The sequence below is a fragment of the Quercus lobata genome, chromosome 9, assembly GCF_001633185.2.
Source record: "Quercus lobata isolate SW786 chromosome 9, ValleyOak3.0 Primary Assembly, whole genome shotgun sequence".
Taxonomy (NCBI): Eukaryota; Viridiplantae; Streptophyta; class Magnoliopsida; order Fagales; family Fagaceae; genus Quercus; species Quercus lobata.
In genome coordinates this window covers 29,356,212-29,369,212 of record NC_044912.1, presented here as the reverse complement: position 1 = coordinate 29,369,212, position 13,001 = coordinate 29,356,212, and the positions used below count along the sequence as shown (strand labels likewise).

Below are 13,001 nucleotides of genomic sequence, written 5' to 3'. Positions count from 1 at the left end.
ACTTTGAAGATGAGAATGACTTAACGGTGGTGAAGTTTGAGTTTGCTAAATTTTCAGGAGGGAGGTTTCCTTCACCAAGTGCCTTGACAGATAGGTGGGCCTTACAACCTTTGGTTTGGTGGCAATACCATGGCTCCGCATTTCCAACTCTTCAAACCCTTGCCCTTAAACTTCTTGGACAACCTTGCTCATCCTCATGTGCTGAGAGAAATTGGAGCACATACAAATTCATTCATTCCTTAAAAAGAAACAAAATGGCTCCTGCACGCGTTAAGGATTTGGTATATGTGCATTCTAATCTTCAACTCTTGTCAAGGCGCAATGAAGAGTACATACATACAGCAACAAAGATGTGGGATATTGTAGAAGACTCTTGGAATGAGAGCGACATACATGGAGGAGCTGGAATTCTTGAGAATGCAGCTCTTACACTTGATGAGCCAAAGTTGGAGGCTATGGTTATTGGGAATGTTAACACTAGTGCTACTACTAGTGAAAGTGAAGTTCGAAGTGAAGCTATTGATCTTGAGGATGATGATCTTAGTGTTTGATTGTCTTGTTGATTATCTTTTATTTTGTTTTAGTTTCAAACTTATGAGTTGTATTCTAATTTCCGAACATCATGGAATGTTTTAGTTTCAATCTTGTGGATTGTATTTAATTTATGAACATCATGTTTTAGTTATTATCTACTATTACTCTTAAATTTAGTATTTGTTTATATAATGTGAAAAAGTATGCTTAGCAATATATTAAAAATATATTGTAAAAATATTTTTAATAATTTTTTAATCACCGAGTCCCATTGCACCTGCACCCACCTTTTTCAAAAATTGCTGAGTCCCACACCCGCACCCACACCTGAGTCCCGAAACGCACCCGTGCTTCATAGGTAATGATGAAGCACAAATTTGTATTAACCCCTTGTTGGCATGATCTCGATCCCTGCAACAATAAGGCCATACTTCACTGAAAAAGACTTTACCTCCTTAAGTCCAAACTATAGTTCATCATCTTCTCCTCCCCCATTGAAAAATGGACCCAACTCAATCTCTAACCACCCATCCTCTCTCTCTTTGGGAGGTGAAGTGTGCTGCTGCTGCTGCGGCAGTACAACCTGGTCTTGTTGCCTTTGTTGCACGGCAGGCAGGTCCAAACCAACAGTCTGTTCATAAACTCCACCTCCTCCAGTAGTTCCAACTGAAGCCCTTAGAGGAGGGCGGTCAAATCCAAAGGCTTCCTTCGTCAACTTGTACACAAGGTAAGCGGCATAGTTTGTTTTTAGGGACAGGATGGAAGTACTCATCTTGCCAGAGATGTCAAACAAAGCCACAGAATTAAGTTCAACTACCTCTGGGAATCTATTTGGTTTTTACAATGTACAGAATTAAGAACTAAATGAAAAGCCTAAAATTAAAGAAGGAGTGCTAAAATAGAGTAGGAACAGAGTTGGAATTATGTCGGGACCTGGATTCAGGAGGAGGAAGTGAAACCCATTTCCAATACCAAGGAATGTCACCCGATTCAATGGTCAGCTCCCTTGCAGGAAGAACGTAACATTTCTTACCATTCAATTTGTCCAAGAAAAACCTTTGCTAGAAAGAAAGAAAGAAGATCAGCACAGATATGGTTATATTCAGCGTGGTGCTACCATCACTGGCCAGAAGCATACATTCAACAAAATCCTTCATAATTTTCTCAGAGATAGCAGGTGCTTTTTATGTGTTTTTTGTTTTTAATTCTGTTCTTCTATTCACTGATTGCATTACAACTTAATTCATGCATAATCACATAACTAATTTAAATCGAACACAATTTTGAGAGTCCACTTTGATACCAACCCACCCAATCTTGCTCCTTCCATTCCATGTGGATCAGATTTACCAAGTTATTAATTTTCAAAGCTGTACAATATGTTTGTGAACCAAAACCTTACACAAAATTGGATAAAAATATAGCTAACTTGAATGGCATATTATATTATTATGCCACTGTCAGTTTGATAACATTCTGTAATAAAATTTGTTGTAGTTTTTGAAAGCTCGATAGTCTAATTACTAGAGCTAATTAAGACCCCTAAATTTTAATTAGGGCTTGATTAATTTTAAGCTTAACACACTTAATGCGGAATATACGTGATTAGCAAATTAATTAATCGAAGCATTCAATAATTGCATGAATGAACAAATATGTGGAAGTCAATAATGTAAAAGGCAGTAGGGAAAAGAAAATCAAACCCAAGATAACACACGATGTGTTATTGAAGAGGAAAACCGAAGAACTAGGCATAAAAATCTCTCTGTGGCCCTCTAAGCCAAAATGATCATGTTAGTTTTTAGACTCCTGGAAAACATAGTTTGTTTAACCTAATTTATTGGCCAAGTTGTTACTTAGGTTAATTATTTAAATCTAGGTTAAAAAATAATAAATCATATCACACATAGCGGAAAAGTAAATAACATAAGCGATATGATGACCTAAGAAAACCAATGAAACCGTCCAGTTTCAAGGTAAAAAAACCTAGGGAGGATTTAACATAAATAATCCACAAGGCAACAATTCACTAATAGAATGGAAGTTTTTACAATAGACTTAACCCTAAATCTAATGCTACCTCTTGTAGTACTTACTCACGTGACCACATGTAGCTCCGAATCTACAAACTTTTCTATTCTGAATTTGTTGCACACAAACGATCCTGTTTATGACTTTGAGATCTCCACTCAAAGCTTTATATCATCAATAGTAGGTGATCTTGTTGCAGCAACTTAATTCCACCGATTCATGCAATATTAATCTAATCTCTGGTAAATGCTTGTTGAGTTAAAAGGTTACAGAACCTCGCAGGAGTAACTCACAAGACCTCGAAAATGTGTATTAGGGTTTTGTTTTTATACCTGGCAGTGTTGGACTCAAACCCTAAATGTTTCGCGGGCTTTTGGGACTTCTTTAAAATGTGCAGAATTTGTGTTTCGACTGATCGAAGGACACATTTGATTGGTCAAGTCTTGCAGTTTTTGAATTCTTCTTTCTGCAGCTTGAATGTTCTTGAATCTTAACTTGAATCAACTTGAGCAATGTCTAAGCCTATTCTAAGACATAAATATCTTATACTAGACATGTTATTATACTCGGTTTCCCGCCATACATAAAATTAGAACCTAAACATTTAATCTTAAATATTTAGAACCTAACAGATCCACTAATGAATAAGTTAGAGTACAAAGATAACCAAAGAGACCCCCCAAGCTTAATCTACCAAAATACTTGAGCCCTCCAAGCTCCAGCTTCTGATGGACTTCTCGAAGTCTTGTCTTCACTAACTTCCTAAATCCTACAATACTGCTCAATTGTATTGCCAAGCCTTATTGGCTTAATTTGGCAAGACCCAATACTTTTCAAGCTCCAAAACCCCCCTCAACACTTAGATTTTGTGTGAGTCGTGTTTGGGTAAAAATCTCCTCTCAAGTTATGACAATGGAAGAGAGGAGGAGAAGAGACTGCAAGAATATCTCTCAAGATTTCTCTCTTGAAGATGAGTAGCTCTCTCTAAAAGGTGGGTGTTCTAAAAACCTTAATCTCTCCACTTTTTCTATTTGATAGCCTCTTTACAATTTTATAGGTAATGAGGGTATATATAGTGTGGGTGAAGGATATGAAGAGTCATACAAAAAATCCAGTTGTCAGAGCATTTCGCGGGTCACTTCGCAATTTAGCCAAGTTGCGAGTTACTCGTGAAAGCTAGTCACGAATTCCACTATCTTGAATAATATTCACCAACTTAAGATTAAACCTATTATAATTAAATCTCACAAAATACAATGAAATAAATTCATAAAATTATAAAAAATTTTGTCATGGAATACTGCCAACAATAATGTTATGAAAAATCATAACTTAACCGTTTTAACTGTTATAGCATTGGTATAAGGTTAACTCTTGGTAGGGACGGAACCAGGATCTTTTTTTTTTTTTTTTTTTTTTTTTGGGGGGGGGGGGAAGCCTTAATAAAAAAAATTCTTTAAAATACAAATTAGCATATATTTAATGTTAAGAAAATATCAACAAAAGAGAGAAGAAAGAAAATAACCGTTTATTAATACATTTTAACTTAATCATTTACAAATAGAATGCAACATTCTTTTAAATAACAAAAATCATCTATAGTTGATTTTGTACTAAACTTTGCAACAATCTCCCTTTCAATCCTAATTTTCTTTTAATTAATGATACATGAATTTATAAAATTTATGCAGTAAAATTTGTAATACTAATAGCTATACACTACACATTAGCACCAATTTATTAATACAACTATTCAATTCCATAATACCCCACATAAAATTAAACTAATTTACTAATAAACAACCAACAACAACTACTAAGTGGTAAGTTAAAAAAAAAAAAATTTAAGTTAAAAATTAATAGCCAAACACACCTGCCATTCCACCCCACACACTAACTAATGGCCACCCCTGCACCCCACTCTCGCTCACTAATAGTACATTAACTTGGTTTGTAATTTGTATTTATCTATCTTTCTTCTTTTTTGCTTTGTGCATTTTTTTTTTCTTTTAAGCGAAAATAGTCATATCTTATTCACAAAAATTCAAATAATTAATCTTAATACTCATAAAAAAAAAAGCTTGGATCTAAGAAGAAATAGTAAGAAACAGCCAACACAGTTACACAAATATTGTAGTATAATTGTTTGCCAGTTGGGTTTTATCATTTTCATGGGTCAATTTATAACTTATTGGGAGAAGGGGGACCAAAAATAATTATTTTGGGCTTAATGGTTAAACTATTCATTAAATGTGTATATACTATGACTATTTTTTAAAAAATCTGGTCGGGGTGGGGGGCCATGGCCCCCTTAGCCCATTACTAGTTCCGTCTTTGTCTCTTGGCGTTAATATGTATGATTATATGCTGGTTGTGTCTATTTCCAAGGAGTGGCAAACTGTCTATAAATATCACATACACGTTAATGCTTATTTTCATTCAACGAATTCAGAAATAGAATTAAGAGTTCCAAAAGGGGAAAGCTGTTTGAAATTGAATTGACCCTAGTATATATATAACTTACTGAAGCCAATCAAATAGTTATAGCAAATACCTTTTTAGAGTCGTCGATCAAGATTGGGTTTTCGGAGAGATAGAGGTAGAGCTCTTTCTTAGGAGAGTAATTCAACAAATCCGACAAATTACGACTTACCCCGCCGAAGTTTAAATTGCCTACATGTAGTTAAAAATTTGACGTTTTATTCATTTGAGGTTAGCTCAGTTAAATTTCTGTAGTCTACTTAAAACATGACCAAAATGTAATTTTACTATACTTTTATGTTTCTCTCCTCCAAAAACACAAAAAATATAAAAATATAAGATTAAATAAAATAAAAAGCAATCCATTGGAACACATGCATCATACGATTTTAAACCACCTGTAGACAACTTAAATTCCGATCAAACTTTAGGTGCGTAAAGTGTTAAATTTTAAACCACAGGTAGACAACTAAAATTTCAGCCAAACTATAGGTAGGTAAGTTGTAATTTGGCCTTACTCATTTATTTTTATTTTTTTCAAACACGGGCCTAAATTAGTTTAACACCAAACAAGGTTTTATGTATAAGCTTGGCTTAATTTTTTATCGAACAAGCTCAAATTTTTTCAAGAGTTACTTGATTAATTTATTCTTTTTCATTATGAAAACATGACTAAAATGTTTTATCTTTTCTTGATTTTATGAAAATTATAAATAATAATTTAATACCATATAAACATATTGTTAAACTTATACAATCCAATTTCAAATTTATATAAATATATTTTTAGACAAGTATACATATGAAAATATAGTATTACATATAGTTAATTGACCTCTCATGTTCACAAGCTTGTTGTGGAACATATTATTATGTTTGATTTTGATTTGTTTAATAATCTTTTTTTTTTACACAAATAATAATTTATTTTAAACTTAGAACATTCTCATCAACCTAGCTAAAGCAACATTTAGCATTAAAAAAAAAAAAAACTATACTCACCCAAAACTTCCACACATCAGTTTTAATATTTTGCCCTAAAAACTTAACAATGAATAGTGTCCTCAATACATCTATTGAGCACTATCCACTCAATACACCAGATAAAAATCTTATTTTATTCACAATTTGAAAATGATGAGTTAAAAAAAAAAGTTCCGGTTACTTTTAGGGCTATGGTTAGAAAACCATTTTAGGAAAGTTTTCATAGGGAATATAAAAAGTCGTAAAAAACATTAATTGCTTTTGTAAGGACCAGATTTAGTTCTTTAGCCCAAAAGGTGGATGGATTTCGTCCCAAAAAGCCCAAAACAATGAATTTGTAGAGAATGGGTTAGAAAACTAGGCTTTAATGAATCAGACAAACATTAAAGTAGATCCAGATGACAAGTGAATGAAATTAGACAGGTTTATGCTGAAGAAAATCATCCTCGACACAGTCTGACTCACCGTTTAGTCTGCCTAGTTTGAACTTGAACCTACCATTGTTCGAAGTCAGACTCACTATCACACCAATCTTTCCCACAGACAGCGCCAATTGTAAGGACCAGATTTAGTTCCTTAGCCCAAAAGGTGGATGGACTTCGGCTCAAAAAGCCCAAAACAATAAATTTGTAGAGAATGAATTAGAAAAATAGGTTTTAATGAATCAGACAAACATTAAAGTAGATCTAGATGACATGTGAATGAAATTAGACAGGTTTATGCTAAAGAAAATCATCTTCGGCACAGTCCGAGGAGATCAGTTTTTATATATTTCTTTCGGGTTTGAATACAAAGTTAGTTCTTGATTGCTACAGTGTTTCTCTCTTCATTTTCCTCATCCAATTCTGATTGCTCCCCCTTCTTTTATACCCTTTTCCCTTTTCATCTCTACCCTTCACGTGCAGGCCAGATTGGTTGATCTTGATACTTGTCCCATCAGCCCATTCCCAAAGTCTTTAGGCAGTAGCTGTAAGGTTGAAGGCTATTGTTCAGGTATCACCTCTACATTAATGCGGCCAGAGAATTAGCTGCAGAGCATTTAATGTGGCGGTAGCAGCTTTCTCCTTAAATATTTTAGGACTCCTCCCTGTTTGATGTCTTTGCAATGCTTATTCGTTCCAACATAATTTCCTGGAATGTTATCCTAGTTGATAGACTACCTCTTCGGATCTCAGCTTTGTCTAGCCAAGGATGCATTTATCCTTAGCCCACCCTCTTAAACCATTATGACCAAAACTGACTTCTTTATGCACTAACACAGTCTCTTTTGACAAAGATTTCTCCTCCTTAGACAAACCCTCGTCGTCGCCTTGGGCCACAGGCCCAATATACAAATAGATAATGAACTCTTAGGCCCAATATCCCTACAGCATTTTTCTATAAAAGATTTTTATAAACATTTCTTAAACCAATGCCCTTAGAATATTCATTAAATTTTCACTCAAAAAATATATTTGTGGAGAAAGAGAATAATATCAAAATAGAATAATGATGGAGTGCTGAGGTTGATGTAATTGTCTGTAAGTAGTAGATTAACTAAACTAATAAAAGTGAGTTTTTAAGACTAAATTTGACTAAAAACTCACTAGGCTGATGTGAATGCTCCTGAGACTTGAACTTAAACAAGCTTTTTCTTAAGCCAAACTTGTTCTATTCTTGGTTCATTTACAACCCTATTTGCTGTATTTTGATTTGCCGTATTTTGATAGAGATGTATTTACATTTTTATCCTTAAAAAAAGTTATATGGCCTACAGAGTGTGAGAGGCTATTTGGTCTCTTGGCTCTCAGTTGCTGAGCCTGGGATTACCTGCATGAGTTTGTCCAGATGATTAAGGGGGCATTTTGTGTTGTCTCTCGTATTACGGATCTACAGAGGACAGGTAATCTCTTTCAATGAATTTCTAATTTTATGCATTCTAGATTGAAGTAACTGAGATTGCTTTTGTAATTTTTGTGCTTTCAAATAGGTTTTTAAGATTTTCGTTATTGGTCTGATCCAAATCAATTTCATGTCTAGATTATGAAATGTATGCAATATTCTTTATTTGTGGAAGGAATTATGTGTATTGTATAGTCTGTATGTAGTTATTTTAATGGAAATTTGAGGGAAAATTAGTCTTTTTTTTCTTCTTCGATCCACTTTATCTACAAAATCAATGTCAAGCTATACAAAAAAAGTAACGCGGAAAATTATAATGTGTAATATACACTTTTCTTATTCCAGCTTATACTAACTATCATGCTGCATCTTCAAATTTTTAAGTTTTTAAAGATTTTTATTCGTAAAGAGCTATCCATATCTTTCAAGGAATTTAGAAGAGCTATTTAAAATGATTTATTGACTATGATTAATTACTCTCATAATAATTAAACATTAAAATCTTATAGGTAACTAGTAGATGGTCTAAACTGTCCAGTACTCATGGTAACTCTGAAATTCTTTAAAACACATGCCTGGCCTAATACCAAATGAAACAAAAAATAGAAAAGGTAAGTATTTAATTAAAGTTTGTTTGATAGTTTTTCTGCTCTCGTTAGACACTTGCTCAATCGAGGGCTGGACAAGATTATGCAGAATTGCGTTTTCTATAGAATTTATTACCAAGTGTCATACCCAAATCCAAACCAGGATTCAGAGTCAAACCGACTTGCTAATATTAAGCCTGTACCTGATATTAACACAAACTAATTAACTGTGTATGAAAATTTTCTTTTCCAGTTACAAATCTTTTACTCATGCTTATCAAGTGATTCTATTTATCATCTATAAGATATGAACGATTTGCCCATCTACAGGAAGTGACGAATCAGAGCATCTAGAGTACCATCAAATGTAATAACATAATGATTAGGTAACCTCAATATACATAGCACAACAGAATTTATTTTTACATAGCCATCGTTAAAATTGTTCCATCTCCCACTACCATACATCATAACTATCTAGGTACTCAGTGTCTTAAAATACAATAACAATTCCATCATGACTCCTACATAAACTCCTCCACTGCGGAGACTTTGAGCTGCAAAAGGAAAATACCTGCTCTCTGAAAATGTTAAGGGTGAGCATACCACCTGCTAAGTAAGGGAGGCGTGACATGAGCATATATCTAACCTGCATGATAGAAAAAGTGTTGTTAACATGTGGTTACAACTTTCTTATAAACAGTTTCAAGAGTTTGCATAAACATGTATAACATTCTCGAAAACATAAAGCATATATCAATCTCATTCTGGAAACATCAAAATAGATCACATGCTTATAACATAAGGTAACATCTTTTGAAAACATTTCCTGTAAAACATGACTTATGATCATTAGCTTGGAAAGCATCATCAATTCAACATATAACTGGGTTCCATACACCATTCATGAGAATCATAACTTCCATACTGAAAATGCCTATGCAGATCATAACCGCACATAAATTGTGAAACTCATGAATCTAAAGCTAAAACTATCATAATGTCAAACATATTAAAGAAATACAGGATCATAATCATTTAAATCATTTTCATAAACTTAACTACCCGACCATTAAGGCCAGCCATTATCTGGTTATGCGTCCCCCAGGTACAAACATCAGGGTACAGTTCATCTGACTGTGTTAGGTACTCCTCGGCCTATGCCGAGTACAATGTTAAACTGACTTGATCCACAATAGTATATCATTTGGTTTGAAATTCATTTTCTTTCTAAAAACATTCTTTTCTAAAAACAAATTTGTTTCCATAATAATAATTTCCTTGATCTTTAGTCTCAAACAGAGGTTATAAACATCTTGCATATCCACACGATTTACTCATTATCTCACTATAAAACATATGTGTAGTTTGACAAAAAAACATGCTTAATTTCAATGAAACATAAGCATAATCATGTTTATCAAAAAGCTTTGTTTAAAACACATGTTTACAAAAATATGGGCTGCTAGACCCTCATATCACAATCCCTTACCTCAAGGCAAATGCTTTTGCTTGTAGTGGAGTTCCCTATTGGTCTTCTCCTGCCCCTAAATAGAAAACAGCCACTTTCATTATTAAGCACACTATTCAACTCATGGAGTGTTCTGATCCATAATTTCGTTACTTACCCCCTCAAGTTCCAATACCTATTAATTCTTCACCCTAACTAGGCCCCTGTGAATTCCCACAACCATCCCAAATGCAGCCAAACACTCAAACATGCAATTACCAGTTTAAAACATCAAAACACACAAAACTGAGCACTAATCATAAAAAACTATAGTTGCCGGGCTTATAATTTTTCCTTTGTGTTCTAAACAGTAGAACTAAGGTACATGAACATTCATCCATACTTTATACATACTAAACAGAGCTCCCACAAATTTACAACTCAATCCATTCACCTTAACTAGAGAAATAAATCCCCAAAGTTAGGTGGTACAATTCATTCTTACTGCTTTATCCAACAAAGTGCAACTTACTTCCAAACTTCAATTGAGTCACCAAAACACATCAACATGTCATGCCAATTTACAAGGATATTACCCTATATGTCTTACACATGCCATAAAATTCTGAAAGCCAGATTCTAAAGCTACAATTTAATAAAAATCATACAAGCTAGTACACTCAAATCTGCCCCAACAGATTTGAGGTCTAGATAGTAATTCCACTATAAATTTTATACTCATCCAATTGGCTTGGGACCAATATCAAGTTCGATAGAATTGCAATTTAGTGTATCATCAATGTCACTTAGTGCTAATAAAAGCATAAATTTTACTAACTCGGTTGTTGGCCTGATCTCGATCCCTTCAACAATGAGGCCCCTCTTCCACTGACGAGAATGTCCCTCCAAAAGTCTAATCCGCAGTTCATAATCTTTTCCTTCCTCATTGAAATACTCACCCAACTTAAACTCTAACCATCCATCTTTTCTCTGACTTGGATGCGAAGTGTGCTGCTGCTGCTGCTGTGGCGATACAATCTGACCCAAAAAACCAGTTTCCATACAAACTTCGCCTTCTTCAGTAGTTCCAACTGAAACCGTTGGAGGAATGCGATCAAATCCATAGGCTCCCTCTGTCAACTTGTACACAAGGTAAGCAGCATAGTTTGTTTTCGGAGACAGCATGGAAGTACTCATCTTGCCACAGATATCAAGCCAACACACATCTAAAAGTTCAGCTACCTCTGGGAACCTGTTTGATATTTACATGTACATAATTAAAAACTATACGAAAAGCCAGAAATTATAAAAATGAGTACTAAAATATGTAAGGTTGAATTTAATCAACCATCTTGTTGGCTTCATTTCGTGCCAAATTTGCTTCTATTTCAGCAATTAGTAACCCTGTATTTAGGTGGGTTTGTTGTAAGGGTAGTGAGTGAGATAGAGTGATTAAATGCTTAAGAGTGTGCAAGAAAACAGAATCTCGCGGCTTGATCTTGCGGGTGACTCGCGGCTGCAAGCCGCCAGAAGCAACACACATGCCAAGCATGCCAGAAGTTGAAGCGTTATGCTAGCTGGAGCATTACAGGACAAAATAGGACAACTGGCCATTCTATTATCGCGCGGCTGAATCTCGCGACTCAATCAAGCCGCGAGTCCAAGCCGCGAGCCACCCCTGTTTTGAAAAACCTGACGTTTCACATTCTTTTCTCACCTCAGTATAAATACCCCTTATACCCACAAAAGAAAGAGAGCTTCCAGAGAGAATTTTGAGAGAGAAACCCTAGAGTAAAACAAGATTGATTCATCTACAATCTTTACATAAGAGTCTCTTCAAATTCCTCAACTCTCTTCCTCTCCATTGTCAAATCCTTAAGAGGCATTTTACCAAAACCTTTTTCTCACCATATCCATTACTGTGAGAGGGCTGTTTGGTGTTCTGGAAAGCAATTAGGAAGGAACCAATTTATATTGGTTGATGCTATGGTCAAGTAGCAGAATCCGGGAAGCTAGGAAAGAAATAGGTTCGGCACAATCTCGTTGGAGCAAGAAGCTTGGAGGACTTAGGTGCACTGGGTGGATTAGGCTTGGAGGGTCTATTGCTGTCCATGTATCCCAAGTACATTTTCTAGTGGATTGTTTACCGCTTGAAGGGTGGTGGAGAGGTTTTACGCCGAGGGTTTCGGTTTCCTCTTTGATAACACATTGCGTGTTGTCCTTATGTTTGCATCTTCCTTCCCTTTTTATCTTTGCCTTTTATTATCTGCTGTGGGTTGTGATTTTAAATTGGCTTAGAGTGTTTACCAATTCTGTTTTATAGTTTTTGTTCATTTTTCGCACACTTGTTGTTTGACATAAAGCTTGAATTGGTTAATTTGTAAATTGGGGGTCTAAACGTTCAAGGGTGTTTTTACACTATTTGAACCTTCAATTGGTATCAGAGCGGGTGCACTTGTTGTGGTTTAATTACCTAAATGCAATCCTAGACCTTTTTGGATGATGTTATGGAAAATACCATGCTGAATTATAGTTTAAGTGTTTGTGAAAATGACTCTATGAGTATGTTTGAAGGGTGTCTTAACAATGAACTCGTAGAGTTGTTAAAAACAAAGAAACATGCTAGGATATTTGTTCACATGCTGAAATATTTTGAAAATCAGAATCATATCTTACACAGTAGCATATTTGAATCTAAATCGTTGATTAAGAAATACAAAAGAAAGAATAGAATGTTGTGTGAGATGATTGAGAGTCTAAAAATGAAAGGTCAATATAACAGAAGCATGAAAACTGATGATAAGATTCTGTTTGAAGGTCAAGAATGTTTGTCTCATGTGAGCTTATTTGTGCATACCTCATTGAAGGTATTTGATTAATGCTTGTGGTATCTTGACAACGGTTGTTCTCGTCATATGACAGGGGATAAGTCACTGTTTAAGACACTCAAAGAAAAGGTTGGTGACTATGTGACTTTTGGTGATGGAAGTCATGCTCAAGTTCTCGGCAAAGGGACTATCGAGATACCTGGATTACCTCTGTTGAAAGATGTG

At 34.8% G+C, this 13,001-nt stretch overlaps 1 protein-coding gene and 1 pseudogene across 1 annotated transcript in view; both read right to left on the bottom strand.

Annotated features, from left to right (window-relative positions):
- Positions 1 to 916: 916 nt before the first annotated feature.
- On the bottom strand, positions 917 to 9,584 carry LOC115961539 (annotated as a pseudogene).
- Positions 9,585 to 10,686: 1,102 nt separating this feature from the next.
- Positions 10,687 to 13,001, bottom strand: part of LOC115961538 (putative F-box protein PP2-B12) — a 46,457-nt gene continuing 44,142 nt past the window's right edge. The window contains exon 3 of the mRNA XM_031080510.1: positions 10,687 to 11,200. Within this exon, the coding sequence (XP_030936370.1) occupies positions 10,687 to 11,200 (514 nt within the window). The remainder of the gene's footprint in view (positions 11,201 to 13,001) is intronic.